Genomic DNA, 26,545 nt, shown 5'->3' with positions numbered 1-26,545 from the left:
TGACTGCGCCATCTTGTGGTAGTTGCGAGACAAGACCTTTCCCTTCTAGTGGAAGGACCATTTCCACTGGATACTGAAGCTACTGCAGAATATTTAACACCTGAATAATATTTATTCCACCGATGAACCACTGTAAAATAAAAAATATGTAACATTACAGAAGTCGTATAAATGGATGTTTGACTATAGCTGCAAGAAGAACATTGGCAACAGAGTTTTCAGTTCTCTGACAAAATAATTCTTTATTAAATGCATTTACATCTCAGGGTTCACGTGTAAGAAACAGCTTGTGTGTATTGAAATTCCCGGGAGGAAAAGAAAAACCTTTTGTTTCCAGGGCACAGCTGTCTCCACAGGCTTTACATGTATGTGGTTGTAGATTATGGTTTAGATTATTTTTCACTGATGTAAATAGTTAAGATAAAAAGCATTTCAGTCTCAGTCTGAGGGGGAAAAGTTACACAGAAAACATAAATGACAGAAACAGAATTTGACCTATTTTCAATTTGTGAGCTTTGGTGTCTTTTCGTCTCTTTACACAGAAAAGCCAGAGGACACATTATCCACGTCAGAATCATAAACTACATAAAGATGGAGGACAAGCAAAGACAGAAGCGTCTCAATCTCCCCCCGGGCCATAAACCCCACCTCCTACATGTTAGTGGCTGGGACATTGACCAAAAAGTAAAATTTACTCCAAAGGTGGTTTCTGTCATTTTTGGTGGTTTTATCAGACTGAGGTTTGCTCAAGTGTTCATGTTTCTGGGAGGTTTTTATAATATAACAAAACATTTATACAACACATCAGTTTGGCTTCATTAATGGCTGTGCTTCTTCATTTTCAACGTTTTAAGTTAAAAACGCACTGTTTGTCCATCGGCAGCAGTTTGGTTTCACTTCACCAACATTGTCTTCTTCAGGTTCCGCATACAGCTCAACGCTCCCTTTTCGTTTCTCATCACGTCTCCGATCTCCTGTTTACAGAGGGGACACCGCTCTGCCACGGCGCACAGAGCTTCCTCTAGCGCCCCCTGCGTGTGCTGGTCAGCTAGTGCGCTACACTGGCCCAGCATGGTGAGTGTGTGCTTGAGCCAACCTTCCTCTCTGACCAGCGTGGTGATCCAGGGCTGAGCCCGGACGCAGCCTCCCAGGGCCTGCAAGCCCAACCTCCAGAGCTCGGCAGCCTCGTCCCAGTTCTCCGCCCAGCTGACGCTCACCTGAACCAGCTTGGTGCTGGATCCGGTGTCCAGGGCGCCACGGAGGAACCGGAGGGCTGAGGAGAAGAAACGCCTCTGGCTGGCTTCCACTGATCCTGGAGAAACAACAAATAAAAGTGGAGGTTAAGGTTTCTGACGACTTAAAGCTTCAAACAGCTGATAGTTTGCGCTTAGAGTTAATTTTAGAACATTTTAAATTACAGCTGCATTAGTCAGTGTTGGCCAATAAAGGACGAAAACAGCTGAGTTACAGCACAAAGTCCACACTGTATCTCTGTGTTATGAAACTCTTCTGGCTGATATATTAGCAAACAATCGCCGACTTTCACATGAAAACAGAGGAGCCTCAGAACTGTGTGAAAACTTCTTTCACAATAAAGAGTCAGCAGATTAATCAATGCAGTTTTACAGATCTGCTCCGAGACTCTGAAGACTATGAACTTGAAATATAAGACATTACAGTAATGTTAACAGCCCCCAACTGAGTCATGTGTTCGACACAGGCTATTTTAGAGAAGTTTGGAAACTCTAATTGTTCTTTCACCTGTAGGAGCTGATCTGAGTCGACCAATCATTAGCCCCAAAGTGCACATATTCGCTGCAAGGACGAGGAGACGGGGTTTATGCACCAACACAGGAAGTGCTTCACTCAGCAAAGCCTCTAGAGTTCTGAAACATGCATCCTTCCTAGAACACAGAGAAACAAAGAAGTTAGAAATTACAGAATTACTTAATTTAAGCCCCAGGGGTCAAATGAGTATTTGATTTGAACATCAGCTCGGTACCTGACTCTCTCTGGTTCTGTGACGGTGAAGTTGAGGAGAGCTGAACAGGCCGTCTCCATGCTGGGATCCCTGCTCGACGCCACCCCACCTTTCCCCTTGAGGGAATTCCAGCTCTGGGTCAGAAAGTCCACCAGCAGGGCCGGGGTGTCGAGCGTGAGCAGCACCTTCCTGGGACCTTCCTCTGCCGACAGGTGGCACAGAGCTGGGAGGAGATACCTGGAGAGACGAAGATATTTGATTTGAAAGCCTGGGGACACAAGACCAGTAAAATCTGTCCTCCAATATGTTGTTTTAGCTCTAAAATTACTGATCCATCATTGTCATCTTTACCTCAGAGGTTCTCTGCCCGTCCAGGGCCCCCTCTCCTCGGAGAAAGACATCTCAGCCATCCAGTCAGAGAGGCCCTGCTCGGGGCTCTCACCCCGCATGTGGCTTTGGGCGTAGCCGATCAGGAAAGGCAGCAGTCCAGTCACTTCCTCCTTCAGACAGGACGTCTCCTCGGCCAGCCATGAGCACAGAGAGCGGAATGTGGCGAAAATGAAAGGGTCGCCGTATTGACTCGGATCCACCTACGATAACCAGAAGAGAAGAGGAGGAGTGTGACGTCTGAGGAGGCTTGAGTTTTTACAGTGTCAAAAGGATCGAGTCCCACAAACAGAAGCTCAAACTTCATACTCTCACCTGTTGCAGGTGGTAAATCACAGCGGAGAAGGCCTCTTGCAGGACAGTGAGGATCTGCTGGCTCTGCTGCAGACTGAGCGAGGACACGGAGCTCGGAGGAGGTGCAGCAGTCTGAGTCAGAGCCGGACTGCAGGCCTGCTCTATGGCAGCCTCCATGATTCTGTAACAGCCTGAGAATGAAAAGAAGAGTTTTAAACAACAAATAGAGATGGAGATGTGTTATATAATAAGTTTGTGCGTGTCGACCTCAGACAGGCATCACATTTAACTGCTGTGTTCACTGAGCTGTGAACTGTGCAGAATAGGTGGTAAGAACAATGAACACACTACCTGTGAGTGTGTGCTGCAGCTCTGGGCTCAGCTCGTTACCGGGCGGCTCCTCCAGGCCCATCCTGACCTCCACGCAGGCCCGGTTCACCAGTAAGCAGCAGGTCTTCGGGGGTCCCACCTGCTCCCACCCATACAAATCCAGCAGACACGCACTGAGGACCAGGATGGGCCTGATCTGCCTCGGTGTCAACTTAGACTGCATCATGGGTCTTAAAGTCCCCCACACACGGCTCACGACTCCCTTCAGCTCCTCACTCGCTGCGGCCACTCCTACTGGGGGCAGGAACTGCACCAGCTGGGAGCACCTGTCCAGTCGGGCCTGCTCTGTGGACTGACAGAAATCTTTGGAGAGCCTGTCCAGCAGGGTGTGGAGTTCCGCAGGGTGTTTACCCCACGCTTTGTCCTTGGTTCTACCAGAGAGGAGGCAACCAAGCAAGGGGAGCCCCTGCTCACGGCTGAAAGTCTGGTTTTGTTCCACTGCTTGACACAGAGCAGGAATGGCCCCTCTGCCCAGCAGCTGATCAAGGCCCCTGGGTAAAGCACACACTGCCGTCAAAACCTGGTAGCAGTCAGCAGCCATGGCCTTATCGAGACGGGCACATGGTGATGTTTCTGTAGGTGTTTTCACCCCGTTTGATTTGCTGCTGTCATCACCATTTTGCTTACTGGCTTTTCTCTCCCCCGCTGGTTTTTCCACTTTGGCAGGATTACTTTCTGGACCTGAACTCTCTTCTGCTTGTACGTTACTATCTGGACTCTTCCCCTTCTCTCCAGCTTGTTTCTCTTCCTGCTGGTTTGATTCAGGACCATTTGCTAAAAGGCCCAGCAAGAGCGGGACGGTGGTGAGGAGCTGGGGATGGGAGGCCATGTCTGGGTCTGTGCTCAAGGCGGCCAACAGAGCTGTGCCCAATGAAAGGAGTTCATGTGGGGGCAGACCGGAGCTCTCACGCCCTCTGACGGCTGTCACCAGAAGCCGAGCGGGAAGGTTGAGTCCCACGGCCTCGAAGATACGTCTCAAGGTGGGTTTGTCTAGTTGGCTCGCCGGACACAAACGAGTGATCTAAGATAAACAAAGGAAACAACAAATTAAGGTAATGAGGTATGCCTCCATTCCAATATGATACACAAGATCTCTACAGTTTTGTGGAGGGTGGGTCGTGACCAACAAATACACTTTGAATGACTGAGCTTTCCTATTTCAACCATAGGACGTACTTATGCTCAGAAAGCTGTGAGTTTATTCCTTGAAATGTTTGTAGTGTTTCTGAAAAGAGATGTTAATAGTTAATCTTATTTATAATGAAAATCCAAGGAGTGTTTAGAAACCAGGACAGATTAAACTCCGACATTATCAGCATCAGTGGTGATGATGACATTTACAGGTATAAAGTAACTAATTACAAATACAGGCATAAAAGGTAGTTTACAATATTAGAGTCACTCATCTAATGAGTAGCCACGTTTCTGTATGGGTTTAAATCCCCCTGACTATGATCAGTCAGGATAATAAACACACTGGGAATAACAACTACCATATGGTGATGGACCCACATATTAGGACTCACCAGCAGCAGAGCAGCCAGCGTGTGGCTGTCGTTTTGTGCGTGTCTGAGTGTATGAAGACATCTTTCCAACACGTCTCTCTGAGCATCAGTCAAAGCGGCTCCATCCTCCCTCTCCGAGCCTCCTCCATCTTCTGCTCCCTGCTCCTCTTCTCCCCCTGCTCCCTGCTCCTCTTCTCCCCCTGCTCCCTGCTCCTCTTCTCCCCCTGCTCCCTGCTCCTCTTCTCCGGGAGGCTCGCAGCTCACGACCTCGGCACCTTCCGCCATCACGACCTGGAACCCGATTAGAGGAAATGAGAAGTAACGTTAAGCTTTAATATAAAAAATATATATGTCAGCATGTCCACGTCACTGAGTGCTACATGCGCAGCCATGTTTATTCAGTACTATTATTTATGCCATTGTTGACTCTTTCTACGCAAAGGTTGATTCAAGGTTTTAAAACAAAACGGTAACGTTCATAAAAATAACTTACTTTAAAAGAAATAACCGCTCAGACGCCGCTGCAGCTCGTGGACATCAACCCGGAAGTTAGCGGTCAGAGTAAATCCACAAGCAGCCAATGAGAAGGCTCAGGACAATGTCAGCGAGCCAATCGCAGCGGGGATAGTTGGAAGGCGGAGGCGCCATTTTGGTTCGTCGGAGAAGCGACGTCACGTTAATATTTCGAGCACGGATGTGCTATTATTGTATTATTTAATTATTATTTTTGATTGTTTCAAGTATAATTGAAATATTTTATTGTATTCATATTAAAAATAATTTAAGTAAAGCGAAGTCTCTCGACATTGACAGCAGGTGGAAGTAGCGGGATTAACCGGGACATTTAGGAGGTAACTGTGATTAAAATAAGCGTCTGTGTGATATAACTTTTAACCTGGATTGATTATTTAATGTTTTATTTTTAAAAAAGTGTCATTTAGGTCAAATGTTAACGCCTTATTTTGAAAATCCAGCCACCGGAAGCGTTGTGCATCCCTCATATTGGCTTGACAGCGGTGACACAGGCGCATCAGCTGGTCGAGCGGAGCGGGACTCGGACCTGCGGCACACGGGACAACAACAGCGACGACACGGCCACAGATCCGAGGAGAACCACCCTCCTCCAGCCGCCTCCTGCTCCGGTGAGTCCCCGGTTCTTCTTCTTCTTCTTCTTCTTCTTCTTCTTCTTCTTCTTCTTCTTCTTCTTCTTCTTCTTCTTCTCACCGCGTCGTGACACTTGCGGGGTTTTTACAAAAAAAAAAAACGCGTGAAAGCCCCGCATGGTTTGTGTTGGAGGAGGATGCCAGCAGCTGTTAGCCTCAAGGTGCCTCGCACGGCAGCGGCGATCCCCGGATTACACGGGCCGGTGTGTGGTGGCTCGGTGTCCGGACGTCGGGCTGAATCCTCCAGATGATAAATCAAAGTGGCTCCTTATTGATTCCAGCGTCCTGTGTGTGTACATGCGTGTGTACATGTGTGTGTACATGTGTGATCGTGCAGCGGCAGCAGGCTGCAGCCACCGGCCTGTGTTCACTGATCCGTCAGCGAGCGAGGAGATAAGAAACGTCCTGAGAGGAGAACACTGCCCTGGCTGCTGCTGCTGCTGCTAAGATACATAATGTACGAACCCTCCATTTTGGCTCAAACATCTCTTGATATCATCCCACTGCAGTTCACTCGTGCAGCTCATTAGACTGAGAGACACTTCATTTAACCTTCAGTCAATCAATCAGTCAGTCAATCAATCAATCAATCAGTCAATCAATCAATCAATCAATCAGTCAATCAATCTAATAGAGTGAGGCTGTAGTTAATAATGTAAATATATGCCACCATAACTTCAACCTTATTTTGAGCAGTGAACTTTCCCTCTCATCTCTAATATGAACATAGTACACACCCACCTCCTTTTCAACGTGAGACTTTAACAAGCTTATAGGTTCTTAAAGGGAAAGTTCACCCACAAATGAAAATTCCCTCATGATGTGCTCACCACTGTGCTGACGAAGGGGTGGGTTGAGAGTTCGAGTCCACAAAAACACTTTAGGGAGTCGCAGGGGTAAACAGCGCTGCAGCCAAATTCAATGCAATTGAAGTAAGTGGCGACCGATTCTACATAAATACTGTAAATGAGCTAGAGTCAGCTGTACAGGCTCATTTCATCTGTTCCATGTCCAGATGTAGCTGGTTCTGACAAGGCAATCTGAGATAAAATCACCTATCTTATATTATTATGGATATGTGTCGTTATTCCTTTGCATTACATTCAAATTAAGAGTGCAACAAACCCTTAATATACAACTCGACGGATCTCAAAGAAAGAAAGTGAAAGAATATGATCTGCTATTCATTTCATTTCAGTTTCGTCTTTATTCCCCCCCCATGTGTAAACAGAATGAAAACCACCATTTAGAAAAAAGTGACATCCAATAGCAGTGAAAACAACAGACGGCAGTTAAAATTAAAGCAGAGCAGTCAAAACCATGAAGTGAAAACCAGGTGTGTGATTGTCATGAAGTCAAGAGAAGGAATAAAAACATTATTGTCTGTTTATTCTATTAAGTGCATACGATGTTTAACTATTCCCGGAAGACAGAGAAGCTGATCTAATTCATCTGATGGAAAAATCAATAAACAGTAAAGGATGAATTGAATATGTTCCTCAGTCAGAGGTTGTTCTCAATTGTAAGGTTAGCCGACTGTATTATTGTGTAGTCATGCTTTTGTAAAATCTCTTATGAAATAACTATACACAGGGGATTATAGTATTGCCGTGATACTTGTATTGTATCCATTGAAATTCAGTCCTAGGATTAGAACTGTTGTTGCCGTGAAGGATGCTTCTGTTGTTGTCACAGCACAATGGGAGATTTATTTATATTATTATTCGTGTTTTGCAGATTTTTCAAGGGGACTACTTCGGAGAGAGAAGCTGATTTTTCCCTTCCCTGCTGCAGCCAGAAGAACTCGGGCGTGGGACTCCACCAACCTGTGCGCTGAGAATCCAATACAGCTATTGGATGCTGCAACTGAGAACGAGAGAGGAAGAGGAGGAAGAAACAGTCAAAGAGAGAGAGAGAGAACTTGTCCTCCCCAGATACAAGAGGGGGGGGTGTTTGGTCACAGAGATCATTGTTCGGCAGAAGTTTCTCAAGGGAGAACCGGCCATTGAAACGTCTGTAATGGCTGAGCTGTCGTCAGCCCAGGTGACCGAGTGCACCTGAACAGGACTTGTTTATTACTGCGACTTCAAGAAAGGACCGAATCCTCTGAATCCTCTTTGCCTGGATTTTTATTTTATCCTATTTCGGTGTTTTACTCTGGAAGAGAGAAACGACCGTCTGAGTCGAGCTGCTGAGGCTCAAGCATCCATGGGCTGGAATGCAGATTCTCATATGGAAGCAGACTTTACAGGTTTGTGTCAGCAGTTCTTGTTCTGTGGTTGATGCACTGATCCGGTCCATGTTTTGTCTGATTTGTCTTGCTTCAGGATTGTCTCTGGTCTATTTTTGCAATACATTTCACGGTCTTTTAAACTTGAGCTGTTTTTAGAAGCCCTCAGAAAATGTCCAGACAATTTGGTCCAGATATTTTTTTTTTAAACTTTGTCTTTCATATATGAAGAACACACAGCAGGCGCACGTTCAGAACAACAGGAAAATGTCTGCAGCGTCTTTGCAGAGCAGCAGGAGGCAAAACATGTCGTTTACATTCTTCTCTGGAAATCATGTTTTTGTTATCACCATATCACCATTTTTAAAAACAGCCTGTTTCTAGATCTAGAGCAGTTAAAGTTCACTTTTACAGTTGTTAAAGATATACAGTATTTCCAGCTTAGGCAAAAACCTGTTTTCATTAAACTACAGAAGTTATCAGCTGCAGTAAAGTGGTAATTCAGCAAAGGATTGTGTTACTTGTATATTGTAAATACTGAGCTGGAGAACATGATTCCCAACCATAAGCCCCGTTACCCCCATAGAAGTCGTTTATTATTCCTTCTGCTGTCAGAACTTGTAAGAAAATCTAAGAGGGGGAAAATGTCTCTTACTCGGACCGACTCCAGCTTCTTCTCACCAAATAATCTACAACAGTTACGTGTTCAGACAAGCAGAGGAACAACAATCTGTGTCTGCCTCCTTTTTATGTGACAAATTATCATCCAGCATTGTTTTTCTAATCACTACTAATTACTCTGAAATTAGAAACTTCCTCATCACACTTCCTGCACAAAAGAAAATTGAGTCACAGGAAGTCAACTCAGATACTGTGACTGTGTCTCTGGCGTAATAGTGAGATTATTATATTTTCTACTCTGCTGTTAAACTGGATAAAGGAGCCGTGATGACATTTATATTGCATCAAAGATTCATGTTCACCCTCTGTATCCTACAGGCTGAACATTATTACCCACAGTGACTTGCACCAAGTGATCGAGGACGAGTGAGCGATGCGTTGGTTTGATAAATCTACTGCATATTGAGCAACTGCTGTGATTATTGCACAGAAGAGAAATGTGTGCACAGGGAGAGAGTTGGATATATTTATTCTCCGTCACACAGCCGTCCTCCATGTGCACTTTATGAACACACCTGCTGGGTATTAGGCTGCAAGGCTCCGAGGCCAGACACATGACTATGAAGGACAGATTTCACAATGTGCTGAGCCACGTCTTCGTCGGTTAAGGCTGAGAGATTAAACCCTGTGACTGAAGTATGTAAATTAACTTTATCTTATTTTTCTTCTTCTCTTCCGTTCTGCTTGAACTGCTGGTGAAACGGAAGGTGTTCGCAGGACGTAAGTCATGTGAAGAGTAACTGTCAACAGGATACTGGCAGAAGTGCTTCATAATATGAGACTTGTTGTATTTGTTATGTCATCAAACGAGGAACGTTTCCTTGTCTTCTCTCTGGCACTTTGAAAAAAGGAGTGTTTTGTATTCTGCAGGTCTGGGAATTGGAAAATCGCTTCTATGAATAGAATCTGACTTGATGAAAATCTGTGTTTCATCTCGATCCTTTTGTAAAAGCGGCGATCTGCACATCATGTAGTCGAAGTAACTGTACAGTTTAAGTAAAGTTCCTCTGCTCTGTTCTCTCAGGGGAGCATGAATGTTTGATGGGTTGTAGGTTTTTCTGAATTCCTCAGACTGCTTCTCTGTGCAGCTGAACCACTGTTGACTGTCTGAAATCAAAATAGAGGAGGAGGGAAAAACCTGAAGGATTCATATCAGAGGGCGATCACAATAAACTTTGCCCCATTGTTAGATAAAGTGTAACACAAGATGTCAGGATCTGCACCAAACTTCTGACCCCTAACACATCTGTCCATCCTTTTGTGATAATCTGCCCGGTAGTTTTTGTGTAATGTCGCTAACTAACTGATGAAAACATAACCTCCCTGACCGATGGGTTAATAACATGATCAACATATCAAGTAATGTTTCTCTCTTTGTCCGCCCCTCTCCAGGACTGTGTTTGAGCAGCTGAGCCTGTGAGGGCCCTGGAGGCGGCCATGTTGGATCTCTCCCTCAGATCGCCGGTGTTGACCCGTCTTCACTCGACAACTTGCAGCACCACCCTGTCAACCTAAGCCGTCTCTCCCTCTCGCTCTCTCTCTTCCTGCATTCCTTTGCTTCCTCCGCCTGGTCGGGAGAAAGGTAAACGACGTGGCATGTTTTTAGTAGGCGTGCTTGATTACTTGCTGCAGACGGTTTGAGTAAATCAACTGTAGATCCTGTTGATGAGGTGGAAGTCTCTAGACCACACTGGGGGGGGGGTCTGAGAACCAGGTGTCAATCTTACTGTGATGAAATAAAATACTTAAAATCACTCATCTTGTGCACTTAAGTTTGACATCATTGGTTTTATTCCCCACTTTGCAAGTTTCTTTTTTGTTGTGAAATCTTGCTTGTATTATTTTGCATTTATTGTCAATATCTTTTAAATGAATGTGAACCCTTTAAATTACAGTTTTCCTCCTTAGTTTCCCTTCAACTACCTTTTTTAAAGTTGGATGTTCATCTTTTTCCTCAGTGTCTAACACTATTGCATGTATCAGTATCTTAATCGGCTTGTTCCAGCTCTGAATAGGAAATATACCTGATGTCTCAGTAACCTAATCCTAATCCTACCCTAATATTGTTGGATACCATTCTACTGTAGCTGTTAAGAAGGCTCCTCCATGATCCCTGCTTTGTTTGTTTAGAAAAGAGCCAAACAAAGGCGGCAGAATGACGCCCACAATGTGTGAATGTACTCAGCATGACTGCGTTTCGGAATTAAAGGTGTAAACACGCCCGTCTGTCCTGCAATGCCATCTCCTCCTTTCACATAGACACTGGTTCGGATCTGTCGCTTCCTCCGCTGCTGCTTCAAAGCCCAAACTAAAATGACCCAACCTTTCATATTTGTACCTTGTTGTAAAGAAAGGTACAAACCTTGATGTCCTCGTAAAGTGGGCACATGTTTGCATCATTTGTTTAAAAATTGAAGTGTTGTATATTGAGCCACTTTGAGATTTAGAAATGAATATAGCGTTTGTTGGGTTTGACTGATGTTTGTCTGGAGTTTGCAGTGACTGACTCATCAGAGGATGAAGTGCACTTAAGTCATTCTGTTTGCTCTCTCCAGGTCCTTTTAAGGAAAATGTCCTATGCACACGACCACATGCTGCTCACCTGGAGCTTACCTCACCTCACCCTCCTGCCGTTGACCTACCTCTGGCTCCTGGCTCCAGCCACAGGTAAAATAAACCATCCGCCAGCCTGAACTCAGCAGACAAACACACACTTGTTGACCGAGAACTGATAAAGAAACACATCTGTGTCTTTTATATCACCAGTGCTCATCTGCACAGGAGATTCACACACCTTTTGATTACTCAGGGTGGGTCTTCATCCGTCTTAGAATGTGATTAGGATGCTCGCATTGTTTTAGATTATTAGTCTGTATTTACTGCACCTCCAAACTGAGGCAGGCACACAAAGGATTGTTCACATCCCTATTGTGAGTGTGTGTTTGTGTGTGTCTGCTTTCAGATGCCGCTCCACTCAGTGGGCTACAATGTGAAACAGGACAATAAGGGCCTTGTGGGTTGACACTGTGTGTGTGCGCGTGTGCGTGTGCGTGTGTTGAGGGTTAGGGGACAGAGGAACAGTGGACAAGGGGTGGGATGACACCCCCTTTCTCAAACAAACATTAGCGCTTTTGTGTGTGTTTGTGTGTGGCAAGACCCGTGTTTTTCCTGCCTTGAGTTACACTGACACATCCCATAAAGTCACCCCTGGCTCTAAAATATTTAGAGGTATTGTTATTTCTTGTGTTTACAGAACTAGCTGCTCCCCTGTTTTATTTCTGAAGCCACTCACGATTATTCAGGGCTGAAATCTTCAGGTTTATAAGTTTAACAACGATTCTGGGGTCTGTCGGAGATTATCAACCTGATTTTAGTGATCTACTGCAGAACTAACAGCACTGTTTCTATGCACCTCTGTTGCTTTAATTATCAGAATCTTAATAAGTGCAGATGAATGTACTGTTTTTAAATGGGTTACAGTATTTACAATATAGAATTGGCACCTTGTTTATCTACGTGTATAGTCTGCAAGACCGAACAAGTTCCAAATATTGGATTTATTAATTCACAGTGACTCAGCTTCACTTACTTTCATCCTGGGCTGTTACTCTCAGTTTGTCATCTGCTGAGGACACTGACTTAATGCTGAAATCTAACCTGCCATTTTACACTCGGTGCTATGTTATAAACGCAGCTGTTTTATTGTCCTTGGCTGCACAGCAAAGGTCTCATCTGGGACAATGGATGGATTTAACTAGTTTGATATAAATAGAGCTGGAATCAGAATGGTTTTATCATCCAAAGTAACGATCTTGAAGAGGAAATACACACACGCGCTTAGCAGCTAAATGTCTCAGTTCACTGCACTGCTGATATGAGTCGGACAGTCTGGCTCAGCGGGTGGAGTTGTGTGCGTACTGCTTACTGTGCTTTGGGTTTTAATCAGCATCTTGTTTTGTCAGGGAAAAGGCTCACTTCCTCTTTCTGCTGCTGACTTGGCTGACTGCTCCAACAGAGGCCGCATGTCGTCTTTTCTGAGAAACGTTCAGCCAGAGCCTAATCTGTTAAGTGTCACTGGTCAGGAGCTGGAATTCACTGTGGGTTTCACTTTGCCCTTTTGCCTGCAACGTTGCCAAGAGTAGTCAACAATGCCCCGGATTGATATGAACAAGTGAAATCTTGCAAAGCTTGCAAAGCGCTGCAGTAGCAGATCCATGGTCTCTTTGATCAAACTACATGCATCACAAAAATCTTTAGAATCTCTCAGAGGATAAACCACTTCAACTGTTCTTCTCCCTTTCACCACCAACTTCCTTTATTGTGATCTTGTTGCAAAGAGATTGATCTCTTTTGAAATTTGAATTGTAGTTATGAGTACAGAACATCATCATTTTGATACTCCCCCCTCCCTGGTTTCTGTCCTGTTCCAGGTGTGTCAGCAGATCTCTGCCGGGTGACCGGCGGCGTGCTGGGGATCCACTGGAGCAGCACCATTGGCCTGGGTTGGCGCCCTCTAGCATCCGGCAGAGCTGGGGCGACGTGTTGGGATTCCTGCTGCTTGAAGCCGAGCTGCAATGCCGTGTGGAGCCTCGGCGGGCACTGTGTGCTTCTCAGCTGCTCCCAGAAGAGCGGCTGCCCCATCTCCTTCCTGCCCCAGCCCCACCAGGAGTCTCTTGGCCTCCTGCAGCTGATCTCAAAGGTATCGCTACTTCTGTCTGTGATTTATTAATCGGACCAATTTGCTCATCAAATTGTTCTGAAATAGAAAGAGAGCAATGGTACCGGGGCCTGGTAACAGCAGCATTTTTGATATTCATAGAAGAGAGATAAGATAATATATTTGTATTCCATATAAGTATCTTTCTAAAATTCTTTGTTTTCTGTAACTTTAAGGGTCCCATCACAGCGAGACGTAGAAAGGCTCGTAATGTACAGCAAACAGGATACCTTAAAAACACGGTAAGGTCACAGAATGTTGATATTGATCTTCATCTTGTTGCTTTTAGCAGATGCTGTCAAACTTAAATCGTCCTCACCCTCATTCTTAGAATCACACTGATTGTTTGGTCAGATAAAAGTATCGTGGAAGTAGATTTGGCTCCTTGTCAACGTGAGTATAAACCTACAATTCTGAACTGTCTCTACAGGAAAGTCCCAAACTGGAAACAGATCACCCAACTCTTTCTGTACCCAGCACCATCACCCTTCTTCAGAAACCCCAGAAGAACCTCAGCCATTCAACCAATGGGAGTTCGAACTCCTCTGAGGTTCCATCACAAATTAGCTCGACGACACTGCACGACACTGTTGATTCTCCTCCGTCTTCCAATGGCAGTGATGTCATCTCCCCCACAGCGACCGAAGCTGCCACCGTCACCACTCCAACACAGGCTGGTGAGCAAATGTCAGAGATCGCCTATTTCCAGCAGATTCAGTAATTTGTCTTGTCTCCATTTATTAATCATGAGCTAATATATATTCTAACAGCGCTGTAGCTGTGCAGCCTACGAATAAGATTCGACGTGACGTTCAGGTCAAAAACCTCCTTTACTGTCCCTTCTTGACAAAACAAAGATGGACTTTGCCCACAGATTATATGGCAGAGCGCGCAGATGTTATTTTTCCCAGATGAAAGCAGCCGTGTGCGCTGTGAGTGTGATCAATAGGAATGTGCTGAGGCCTGCCAGGCTTCTACAAACAGGAATGACTCCCCGAAGGACAATTCTCGCCTTTGACCTTAACTGGAAAATGGCAACAAGCAAAACAATGCGAGTGACTTGAGATGAAATCTGTTGAGCCTTTAACTGGCAATAGATTCACCAGAATAAAAAACGAGCTGAGCTGGTTTTAATGCAAACAGAGGGTGTAGGTTTAGAAGGAGCGTAGACTTTTAACAGTCAGTCTGTAAAACTAATTGTGTAGTTATTATATCCTGTGATTTGGATTTTATTCTTTGATAGTGGAATACAAAAAATCCAGATTTTTCTTTTTATATCTTTCTTGTAATTCCCCTAAAACTCTATGGAACTGCAGCAGTGAGAGAATTACTGGATCTCATTTTCAAACATGCAGCTTCATGGTTAACTATGAGGAAACAGAAACGAGCAGTGACTGCAAGACACAGTCTCACCTTTCAAGCTGTTTCCTGTTAACATATCTACTAGGTATGGAGGAACATTAATGCTCAGTTGTATTCTTGTTTTTTTCCACCTGATAATTGTAGTTTCAGGGTCCACCCTCCTTTTAGCTCTGTTTTTGGTCTCCACCAGCTCCTCGGGAAAATATCTCTAGAGGTTATCACTTTTTGTTATCACTGAAAACAGCTGATTCCCAATAAACCTTCTTGAGATGCAATGAGCTGAGCTGCGCTGTTTTATCATCATTTGTTAATATACTTTATGTCTGTGATCCCAAGATGTGTTGATTTATGCCCCATTTTCCGAGCAGTTCCACTCTTTTGGTTGCCATGCCAACCTTGCGGTCATCATGCTGTCATTTTGGCAAAGTGTCTGATCCTGTGTTGTCTTCCACGGCAGTGAGGGAGCTGGTGGTGTCAGCGGGGGAGAGCGTGGAGGTTACGCTTCCCCGCAGCTCGGTCGAACTCAACGCCTTTGTGGTCCCAACAACACCAGAAGGTATGTGTGTGTGTGTGTCTGTGTGTGGGAATATTTCTTCTTACACGTTTTCTCATTAAAACTGATTATTTTTTGCAATCGCTGATGCTTGCAGATCTATTTTTATAAGATTATTATTGTCGTGTTTGCTATTATAGTTTGTAAATGGTTCGAACATAGTTTGACTTGTTATGTAGCTTAGGGGCAAACGCTCATTTAGCGTTGTGTCACAGTTCAGTGAGTAATGAAATTCAACCTGCTTGACAGTTCACCATCAGCATGCCGCTTGTCGTACTAAACACCTGCCAGAGATTTTTTTTTAATCCAGACTGGAAAAAGATTATACAGTTACCAAGAGGAATGCTTGTCATAATTTCGTTAATCCTTTGATCCGCCCTTGACGAGCTCCTACGAAACCACAATCTTTCATCCGGAAATAATCCAGATTTTTAAGTGAGTGCATGAGCAGTTTTGTTTTAATGTCCTGGTTGATTAAATGTTGCTGCTGCTTCTCTACAGGGACCGACTATGCATTTGAATGGCGTCTGATTACACATCCCAAAGATTACAGCGGGGAGGTGGAAGGAAAGCACAGCAAGACGCTACAGCTCAGCAAGGTACAGATCGCAAATGCTGGTGGAGCTTCACTAAACACATCGGCAGAAGGTTGTACTTGTGTATGAAGGACACAGAAAGGTCACTCCCTCTTTGTGCTCTCACTCTCCCAGCTGACTGTGGGCCTGTATGAGTTTGAGTTGACGGTGGACGGGGACGGGGCTCACGGTGAAGGTTACGTCAATGTCACAGTCAAACCAGGTGAGGTCCAACATTCAGCATTGTACAAAAATCTCATGAATATTCGAATGGTCCCCAAAAGCTGTTCGTAGGAGTGATTTGTTAATGGGTTCCTTTTCAAAAATGAATCAAGGTTACTGCAGACATGAAATAACCAAAACACAAGAAGGGTGCTTGGAGAGTGCCAAGAGGGACCTCTGCCATTTTAGAGGAAGTGAAAGGAAAATACTGAATCTGCAACATTTAATGGGTTCTTCTCATAACCCACCTCTCTGGCTCATAACCCACCTCTCTACAGATTCATGGAAATTGTTTGAGTAGTTTTTGCTGATGAAAACATAACGTCCTTGGCGTAGGTAAATGTACGTGCCTGTTGTAAATGGCACATTTTTTTAGGTTTGATTGCCATAACTCAAGAATTCTCGCAAAATTCCACACAAATATAATTTCATATCCAAGAATTTTAAGGCCAACTTCATTGTGAAATTATAAAAATCCTACAAAAACACATTTTCTGGCTGTTACTTAACTTCGTAACTTGTGGCCAGTGACTCAGTATTGTCTTAAAGGTGGTTTCTCTCATTTTAGGAAGTTCTTATCACACTGATGTATGTTCACGTGTCCATGTTCCTGTGAAGTTTGGTTTTAATTGTTTATCAAATCAGTTTTTTTTTCTATATCAGAAAATGCACCTAATATATTTTATTAAATTCATTCAAAGTCTTCACTATTAATATAAACTGCAACTTGACCGTTTGGCAAAGAGACAAATGTCACAAACAGACATCACACTCACATCACACTCGTGCAACAGGACTACAGGCTATTTACTGCAAGGCTATACTTAATTGTTTCTGTTGTTTTGTCCACCCACAGATGGCTGTGACTAATATTTGATGGGCTTATCCTTCCTGACAGTGTAAATGAGACTAATCAGGAATCAGTGAACAGTTAACGCCTCCTGTTATCTGAATAAACTCGGATCTTATTGCTGGGAGACAATGCTGCTTTCCACCCACACACGGTTATAATCTAATGTCTTGTTTTCCATCGGACAGAGCCGCGGATAAACAAGCCGCCTGTTGCCATAGTTTCCCCAAAGTTCCAGGAGATTTCCTTGCCGACCAGCTCTACGGTCATAGACGGCAGCCGTGAGTCTCCCACATCACACACACACTCGCGTATACACACACAAACGTATTTAACACAAGCTGAAACATCTCTTTTCTCTTGTTTCCAGAGAGCACCGATGATGACAAGGTGGTTGCTTGGCTCTGGGAGGAGGTCAAAGGTCCGTTGAGGGAGGAGAAGGTCTCTGCCGACACCGCCATCCTCACCCTCACCAACCTGGTGCCTGGGAACTACACGTTCAGGTACAGGTGGACCTCACTTATCTCAGACTCAAGTTAAAGTTACTAACACTCTGATTACAAGCAAATCAAATGTATGATTTTATAGAATTTCTATTTTGTGTTTATTTAATCTGTTGACTGGTGTTTTTTCTCCCAGTTTGACCGTGACGGACTCGGACGGAGCCACAAACTCGACACAGGCCGCCCTCTCCGTCAACAAAGCCAAGGACTACAGGCCTGTGGCCAATGCCGGCCCAAACCAGGTCTATAGTATTTTCCTTCATCATAGCTAAGTTCTTTAATGTACCTAAGTTGTTTACTGCTCCTGGTGTCCAGAAGGTGATCTTTCCTCTTGCGTCATTCAGGTCCTCCAGTTGCCACGGAACTCCATCACTCTGTACGGCAACCAAAGCACAGACGACCATGATTCCCTGTTGTATGAGTGGTCCCTCAGCCCCGAGAGCAAAGATAAAGTGGTGGCGATGCAGGTGAGACACTCGAGGACTATGCCCATGATTTGAATTCACACCTGTCACCTTACAAGTGCATCGTACCTAACGGTGGCGTCTTCTCAGGGTGTACGGACACCGATCCTGCAGCTGTCAGCAATGCAGGAGGGAGACTACACCTTCCAGCTGACTGTGACAGACTCATCCGGACAGCAGGAAACCACCCAGGTCACGGTCATTGTGCAACCAGGTAAACGGCTGGGGGGGGAAACCCTGTTAATACTGCCTCAGCAACTCCGTGACATATATTTAGTTAATCAGCTACTGAGGACATTACAGATTTATTGATCCCTTTCCTTCTTTAGAGTACTCAATCATTAACTCACACTAAGTAAATTCCCATTAATTCCCTCACTGATTTGCACCGAATGTTACGGAGAGACAAGACGAGGGCCAGGAGAGAACATATTACATTTAAGTGCAGGTCAAAAAATCATTTTCTTTAATATTTCTTGTTGGCGCGTTTCAATTTCTCAGGAAATAATTTAGGGATCTTGATTTGAAAAAACTGAGTTTGTACAGTTAACTGTTGATCTATACAATAATCCGGATCTGGTGGAAGGAAATCCTGATGTTGACCTTGGTGGAGGAATGTGCTCGACGGAGTTTGTTTGCTCAGCTGTCTGTATTTGTGCACCATTTTAAACTGCGACTTTATGAACCTCCTTATCTCCACATGTAAAAATCCACTTCCACAGTAGTGGCTATGCCCTGAGTTACATCTTGTTTGCTTTTCTCTCACTCACAGGCTTTATGCAAATACAGACATGAAGTGTGAGCAGCACACTGAGTGACAGTTATGATGTATTTTTTTAATGTGTGAAGCAGAAATTTACTTAATAAATTTAAAGTATTTTTTAAACTCCGTGCTGATACGTTGATTACACAACAGTCACACTGACTCCCACATTTAGCTTTTCTATTTATTTTTCCGTTTTCACAACAGACCCATCTGTACAATCAAACCGCATCATTTTGTCTTTGCAAACAGAAATGACGTGCGTGTTGATTTGCATATAAAGCAGCGAAGTGAGAGCCAATCAGAAGTTAGAGGTGTTCACTTGTGATCTGACCACCTGAGAAAGATGTCAATATCAGGTTTGAGCAGCGCCCTCACTGTGTGTGTGTGTGTGTGTGTGTGTGTGTGTGTGTGTGTGTGTGTGTGTGTGTGTGTGTGTGTGTGTGTGTGTGTGTGTGTGTGTGTGTGTGTGTGTGTGTGTGTGTGTGTGTGTGTGTGTGTGTGTGTGTGTGTGTGTGTGTGTGTGTGTGTGTGTGTGTGTGTACACAACCCGATGAGTGTAGACTATTCACACTGGCAAGACAACTTCACAGTGTTTAAACAGGACCCGTGATGTTGACACACATCTACCCGCAAGGTCAGACTGTGTCAAACATGTGGGTAATAATATCTGAAAGAGAGCAGTTAGTGTACAATAGAGATCATAGTAGAAATGCTGATCCGAAGGTATAGTTTTGTACATTTCCTGGATCTTACTGGTTTGTGTTATTAATTAAGAAGATTGTTTTTGTATTTCTCTTCCTCTTGCTTGCGCTATCATGTTGTTATTTTCCACAGCCATTTGTGGGCTGTACAGTGTAGATTTGTGGTGATTAAATTTCTCTTAACCCGATCCTTTTTGTCACGTCACCCTCCAGAAAACAATAAACCACCAGTGGCAGATGCAGGACCAGAGAAAGAGCTGACGCTGCCGGTGGACAGAACCACACTGGACGGCAGTAAGAGCAGCGACGATCAGAAGATCGCCACCTACCACTGGGAACAAACCAGGTCTGTTAGACAGGCTTACGCACACACACATTTCTAATTGCAATGAAGCCACTATCTTTTCTTTCAGTAAGGTTGAGACTTCCAGTTGATGCTGTTGCTCTAACATTTATTAGAAAGCTCACATCAGAGCTGAATGAATCAATGGAGAGCTCCTTTTAAAAACCTTCTCTTCAAATATAATGAAGTGGAATTCAAACGTACGAAGCAAACAGATCAATGTCAAAGTCTTTCCACAAAGTTATTTCTCTCTGACACTCTCTCGCTCTGTTTCTGTTCGACCATCAGTGGTCCTGATAATGTGAAGATTGAGAACGCAGACGCCGCCGTTGCCACGATGACGGGCCTCGAGGTCGGCAGGTACGAGTTCACCCTGACCGTAACGGATGACAGGAAGCTGAAGAGCACCGACACTGTTATCGTTATCGTCAGAGAAGGTGAGGAGATGTGTGTGTGTGTGTGTGTTCACTTTACCGTGTATCAGCATATTTTGACTTCAATGTTGAAAAGATCGTTTCGTATCTAACATCTTTTAACAATGTTTTCCCACCAGAACTGGACCAACCGCCGGTGGCTCACGTCCTGTCGAGTCCACCTGTCTCGCTGCCTGCCAGGACCGCCACTCTGGACGGATCTCACACAACCGACGACAAAGGCGGAGTCTCCTACCTGTGGACGAGAGACGACAGCAGCCCTGCCGCAGGGGTGAGCCACACTTTCAGCTCCTTAGATTCAGGCTTTAAATAAATACTAGAAACTAGTATTGACTAGAAAAATGTGTTTTTGCTCTGATCTTGTTAATCTGTATCTGATCTGTTCACGGTAAATGGAGGGTAATGGTAAAATCATTTAATCGCATTAGAAATGGTAATTTGAGATGGAAATTTGTTATTGAATTTGGATATTTCCATTGTTTGAAAATACAAGTTAAACATTTTGTTTTTCCTTCCACCAGGACGTACTGAACAACTCTGACCACCAGGCAGTGCTGTTCCTGGGAAACCTGGTGGTTGGGAAGTACAGTTTCCAGCTGATAGTAACTGACAGCAAAGGACAGACCAGCACTGACAGGGGCACCCTGGAGGTCAAACCAGGTGAAGTGAACACACGTACATCAGACACACTTTCACAATGTTAGAAAACAACTGTTGCTTTTCTGTCTCCAGGTAGTTTTCTGCGTCATCGCCTCTTTATTAAAAAGCAGCAGCTTCTATTCCAAGTTTTATTTTATGGTATCATTTACAAGCAAACATATAAAGAGAAATGCTGATTTTGTAACAGCTCTATTGTAACTAGAATTTTATCTCAAAATGCCTCCTAGGTTGATAACTAATAGTAAAAGAGTATTGTAGACTATATATTATATTTTCCTCCTTTAAACAAGTCTGGTTATACAAATGGTGCCGACACAGCAAGAGACTCACAACCAACAGCAGAAGGTTGAACAGGTCAGTGTGCGACATACGGTGCTCAGACACACACTCAGCCAGAAGCTAATCCATCGCTTGGTGCTCTGGCCTCTTTCCCAGATCTCAGAGAGTCGGATGGATCCTGTTTTCCTCATTTCCTTGTTCCTTTCCCTCCCTCTTCTCTTCTCCTCCACCCGTCCCACCTTTTTCCATGTGCTTATTTTTTTAAATCTCTCTGTTTCTCTCTCTCTGTGTCAGACATGTGGGAACGGGACCTGGTGGAGCTGGTGTTGGAGGTCTCTGTATCGCAGGTCTCCCACCGGCAGCGGGACATGCTGCTGCGTCAGGTTGGGGTTTTACTGGGCGTGCTCGACAGCGACATCATAGTACGAGAGATCCGTGCGTATAATGAGCACAGGTGAGTCGTCTGAAATCCCTTAATAATAGTAATGTATATAAATCTGTAATACACATAATAGTAAATTAGATTTTATGTCCAAATTCTCTCTCTTTCCTCAACCTCACGGTAACAAGACACACAAATGAATCATGGAAATGGCTGGAATGAGTTTTTCTTGTCTTCCTCCTCAGTACTCGTTTGGTCTTCCTGGTGTCAGGCGGTCCGGGGCGCCCTCCTCTGTCCGGTCACAGCGTTGCACTTGGCCTACGCAACAAACTGCGCAAACAGAAGAACGACTTCCTCATTTACAAGGCACGACGTGTGGACACAGTCAGTGAGTACCTGAGAGATACCGCTTTTAAGGAGAGATGCACAACAAAAGGAGAGAGATAAAAGGAGAGAGGGGATGATAATTCATTATTCTAAATACTGGACACGAATAAAGTTAGATTTATGTTTTATAATGTGCATATTGCATGTTGTTGCTCTGCAGTGTTTTCCCTCAACACCACTCTGGTTTCTAGTTTCTAGTTTCATATCACTCTGTCACTCTCCTTCCTTCCTCCGCAGTCTGCCAGCTGAACTGCTCCGGCCACGGCGAGTGTGACTCGTTCACGCGGCGATGTGTCTGTCACCCTTTCTGGATGGAGAACTTCATCAGAGCTCAGCTCGGAGACGCAGAGAGCAACTGTGGTGAGAGGACAAGAATCTTAAAGCAACATAGTTTGGTTTTCTCATGAATTAATATATATATGTGTTTTTTTCCTTTTGCAAATTTAGTTCCAGGCTCAATGAGACATTTGATCTGCTCTTATATTATTTTAATTCTACTATTTATTTTGTTTTCAGAGTGGAGCGTACTCTATGTGACTATAGCATCTTTTATGATTGTGGTTGCCGTGGCAACAATTGTCTGGGGGATGGTGTGTTGCTGCAAAAGGTGAGTTCAAGTCCCAAAATGTCAAAATAATATATTATAATGTGTATATATATATATATATATGTGTATGTTTTGGGGAAAAAGTAATTAGAATTTTGAGATTGCACTCTACCTCTTTCTATACCACCACACCAACGGATGATGGAATATATGTTCTGTGTTTTATCCCCTGGAAGACGAAAGAGCAAAGTGCGCAGAAGTAAAAGTCGATACAAGATGCTGGAGGCTGATGAGCAAGACAGTCTGGAGCTTCAGCCGCAGAGAGTCGGTGAGAAGACACAGACGCACACACACACGACATCGTTTGTTCCGAGCTGTGAATTACAAGTTGGACAAACTACCAACTTCCCCCGACTGATCCACTGTATACTTAAGGATACAATTTCTTATTAAATATTATACTTTTGAATGCTGTCAAACTATTGTTAAATAAACTGCCAAACATTTGCATTTTTTGTTTCTAACATTTTAAAGACAATGAAATGATTCATCAATAGAATAATCAACAGATTATATCATGAAGTCATTAATTACAGCTCTAAAATATTGTATTGTCATGAATTTCTCTACCTGTGTAAATAACATCTTTTGACATTGACCTCGTTTTGTCCTCCCTGTGTTCCTGCACCACCACCCACCTCCCAGCCCGTATGAAGCCCGTCCCAGCCCCCACCTCTTCCGCTCTCATGCACTCGGACTCCGACCTGGACAGTGATGAGGGGCACGGCGGGGTCCCGTGGACGGACCAGGAGCGGGGGCACCTCCTGCGGCCCCAGAACGGCTCCCTGAGGAACGGCCAGGGGCCGGTCAGGGGCAAGAAGCAAAGAGAGGAGCTGCTATAGCAAGAGAGGAGGGGGGAGCTCACTGCGGCCCTCGTACATCCCTCCTCCACCCCTCTGTTCCTCACTCTTCCTCTGTTTCTTTTGTTGTTCTTCAACACAAAAACCTCACACCTCTCATCCATGAAGACGGACAGCGTGATACCTGGATTTAAAGAAAGGGAGAGAGGGAAAAACATGCTGGAAACATGTTGTCCCACTGGCACAGAAAAACCACCATTCTACTGGAATATCCCTGATCCCCACTCTGATCCAACTTCGAGGGAAAGAACTAAAACGTTAAATGAGAATTCTGGGGAGAGCCCTGTGTTTTGTATAAAATATAACATAGACCCCTATTATTTAACACACAGAGACAAAAAGAATGTACTGTCACCCTCTGACTGAGGCACGCGTTAGTTAGAAGCCGCGGGAGAGAACACTAGCCTGAGTTACACTTGACTTCCTGGATTTGATTAAAAAAAAAAAAAACACTGCTGCGATGACACGAAAAAAAACAGCCACTTGACACGCTCACGCCTCGCCTCTTGTAGACGTGCATGTTCGCAAACATCATCATGTTCGAGGTCGACCTGGTGCTACCAAACGGCGCCATGTTGAAACCAACTGTCATCTCTGCTCTGGGGATTTTTGTTCGAGAATCACGTGAAGGAAAAAATGCAACAAAACAGCATCGGGCAACAACAAAAGAAATTGTGCATGACAAGTCAGATTGCAGATGTGGTACAATATGACCCTGGAATGGCCGCCTGCATGTTTGTGTGTCAGCTGTATGTGTGGATTAGTTTGGCTGCTGTGGCGAAAAGATGTGATCTTCAGCACAGTTTTTTTTCAAATTTTATGTCTGTTATGAAACAACCCCTGGGAGAGGCGCGATGTTGTCAGTAATGGCGGTTTGAGGCAGACGCACCGTGCTTTTATTGTGAAGGTTTTCTCTGTGGATTAAATCTCTTGGAACACACACACACACACTCACACAGACTCACACAGACTCACACACTGGATCACATAACGTTAATGCTCTCAGCGGGGGGGGGGAGATAATGAGGAGAAAGACATGAAGTTCACATCAACGTCCCGACACTGCTTCCTCCATCATCTCAATGTAACGACTGCTTGAACCTTGAAGACCACTATTTTATTTTTTTAAACAAACAACCTTTACGCTGTGATTAAGTGTCCGTGCACTTTTGATTTCCTGTCAGGTTTAGTCTTATTTTGTCTCGTTGGTTGATCTGTGATGGTTAAAGTTGGAACCTCAGCTGGAAACACAGGTCGATGCTGCATTCAGTGTAGAAAACGCTGTATTTCCTTGACTTTAAAGATCAAATGAGCTGATGTAGTTTCTCCAACCTGGATGCAGCTCGTGTCCAGAGGCGTCCTCAGTGATTTGGTATTTACATGTTTGCTTTAGTGAACAGGATAGGACGAGCTTCAGCTGTTTCTGGAATTTCAGACCTCCGCCAAGGCCCAACAGTCCCCTTAAATTCAACCAGGCTGCACCAAATTACACACACTCATGAATATCAGTCCCGTAGATACGTCTGATTGTTTTAATCGAGATCCTTTAAGTATTTCAAAGTGATTAAAAAAAGATTCCTGGAGCCCTTTTGTCCAGATTCGCTCCAAAATTAGAGTTCTTGTGTAATTTTGTTGACAAACAGACAAACGACAATGAAAACAACTTCCTTGTCGGAGGTAATTATCATCCCTGAAGACCACGTTTATCTTTGTTTTCTATTGGCACATTTTCACTTAGTTTAACATGAGGATCACAAAAAACATCTTTATAAGAGAGACAACGGAGACAAAACAAATCACCACTAATCCTCCATTTGTTATAAAGAGTTGTGTCCTCATACAAACCTTAAAACTGAGCTTAATCCTAGGAAACAAATTATTTCTTCCCACAAACACGACAAAGATCAGGAGGTTAATCTGAGCGAGGTTTGCTTCTTCTGAGGGGGGCTCATCGCCATGGATACACCAGGACACAGTAGGAAGTCTGTAGTAACAGAGAGGAGAGAGAGAGAGAGGGAAGGAAAAACAACGGAGCAGTAATCAGAGAAGTTTCTGGGCCGGACTGAGCTGAATGAGAACTTTAACCACGTGACTCCTCTTTACGACGCCTCAGCGTGTGGTCGCTCTCGCATGCAGAATGTGAAACTGATCCGCGAGTCCACGTTTTGAGGCACTTTTTCTTTGGTTGTTGAATGTGGAAAGGGTACGGCGTTAACTCCGTTTGGCTCGTACTCTGTGTGAAATAAGCAATCACGTTTCTTACTGTTCAGTCATTTCATGCTGATGTTGCTTCTGCTGTTCGGTCTCGGAGCGTCAGACCCAGGGCAGAGGTTTATTATTGGTTTTATTATTTTTTGAATGTTTTGCCCCATTTTTGCCAGTTTCTGCGAGGCAAAGTGAAATCCAGTGAATCGAAGTGCAAACACTGTAAAATGTCATCTTTTCACACTTTGAAGTCATTTTATATTTGAGCCATTTCTCTTTTCTTTTTTTTGTTGAAATTATTTTGGGGTCACTGCCAAGACTCGATGTTGATTCACTCATTTCTTGTTTAGGCGTTTACCTTTTTCCCATAAGTTAAAATATATATAAAAACAATTTAACGATCCAAAATTCAGCATTTCTCATGATACATGTGCAACATTTTCCCCGTCACATTTGGGATTTGTCGACGTAAGTGAATTGACCTCGACTCTGATGGAGTCCACTGTGAAGGCAGACAGAGGAAAAAGGTAGCAACTGTTAAATGAAGGGAATTTCATTTTAAAAAATTTGTTTCAGTGAAGTTATTCCTTTTTCTTTCTTTCTTTGTGTGTGTGTGTGTGACCAGACCTGATGCAACTGGATCATCTGTAAATTAAAATAAAAAATGTTTGTTCTTGCGTTTTCTCAGACATGTCGGCTTGTTTCTTGATATTTTCTACACTTGCCATTATTAATTGAATATCGTTTTATTTCCATTTCCTTCTGTTTCCCATTTGTCTCTATTTTCTGTGTCCCAGCCGTGAATCAAAGAAAATAACAATCTGATTTTTTTAACAAGATTACCCAACAGTTGTTTATTTCCACAACCGCATGATGCATTGTTTGTCACATTTCACCTTAAGTGCATCCCTCCCCCTTCAAACTCTCCCTCGAACACACACTCTTCCTCCAGCATCGCTGCACAAACCCTGATCTAAACCAGTCGTCCTGTCATTGCATTGTTTGTTTCCACATTTGTGATCCCATTAACCTCCATTCTTTGCT

General features: G+C 44.0%; 2 protein-coding genes across 2 annotated transcripts; one reads left to right on the top strand and one right to left on the bottom strand.

The window, feature by feature from the left end:
* Window positions 1-215: 215 nt before the first annotated feature.
* Window positions 216-5,205, bottom strand: ncdn (neurochondrin). Its single transcript, XM_035182518.2, has 8 exons — window positions 5,051-5,205; window positions 4,579-4,848; window positions 3,014-4,073; window positions 2,684-2,853; window positions 2,333-2,571; window positions 2,003-2,218; window positions 1,762-1,904; window positions 216-1,312 (listed from the first exon to the last, which is right to left on the bottom strand). Exons 2-8 carry the CDS (start codon window positions 4,840-4,842, stop codon window positions 894-896), a joined length of 2,511 nt encoding a protein of 836 aa, XP_035038409.2. The 5' UTR covers window positions 4,843-4,848; window positions 5,051-5,205; the 3' UTR covers window positions 216-893.
* Window positions 4,744-26,190, top strand: kiaa0319l (KIAA0319-like ortholog). The gene is made up of 26 exons (XM_035182517.2): window positions 4,744-4,875; window positions 5,532-5,699; window positions 7,458-7,971; window positions 10,024-10,213; window positions 11,187-11,298; window positions 13,062-13,330; window positions 13,525-13,590; window positions 13,779-14,025; window positions 15,168-15,266; window positions 15,765-15,862; window positions 15,974-16,061; window positions 17,099-17,191; window positions 17,281-17,413; window positions 17,550-17,655; window positions 17,758-17,880; window positions 17,968-18,091; window positions 19,558-19,690; window positions 19,976-20,124; window positions 20,241-20,392; window positions 20,643-20,781; window positions 21,355-21,514; window positions 21,688-21,830; window positions 22,067-22,189; window positions 22,346-22,436; window positions 22,613-22,704; window positions 23,082-26,190. The coding sequence occupies exons 5-26, from the start codon at window positions 11,202-11,204 to the stop codon at window positions 23,276-23,278; spliced, it is 2,922 nt and encodes a 973-aa protein (XP_035038408.2). The 5' UTR covers window positions 4,744-4,875; window positions 5,532-5,699; window positions 7,458-7,971; window positions 10,024-10,213; window positions 11,187-11,201; the 3' UTR covers window positions 23,279-26,190.
* Window positions 26,191-26,545: the final 355 nt, after the last annotated feature.

Source organism: Hippoglossus stenolepis, chromosome 17 (genome assembly GCF_022539355.2).
Source record: "Hippoglossus stenolepis isolate QCI-W04-F060 chromosome 17, HSTE1.2, whole genome shotgun sequence".
NCBI classification, from domain to species: domain Eukaryota; kingdom Metazoa; phylum Chordata; class Actinopteri; order Pleuronectiformes; family Pleuronectidae; genus Hippoglossus; species Hippoglossus stenolepis.
This window is presented reverse-complemented; position numbering and strand designations above follow the sequence as displayed.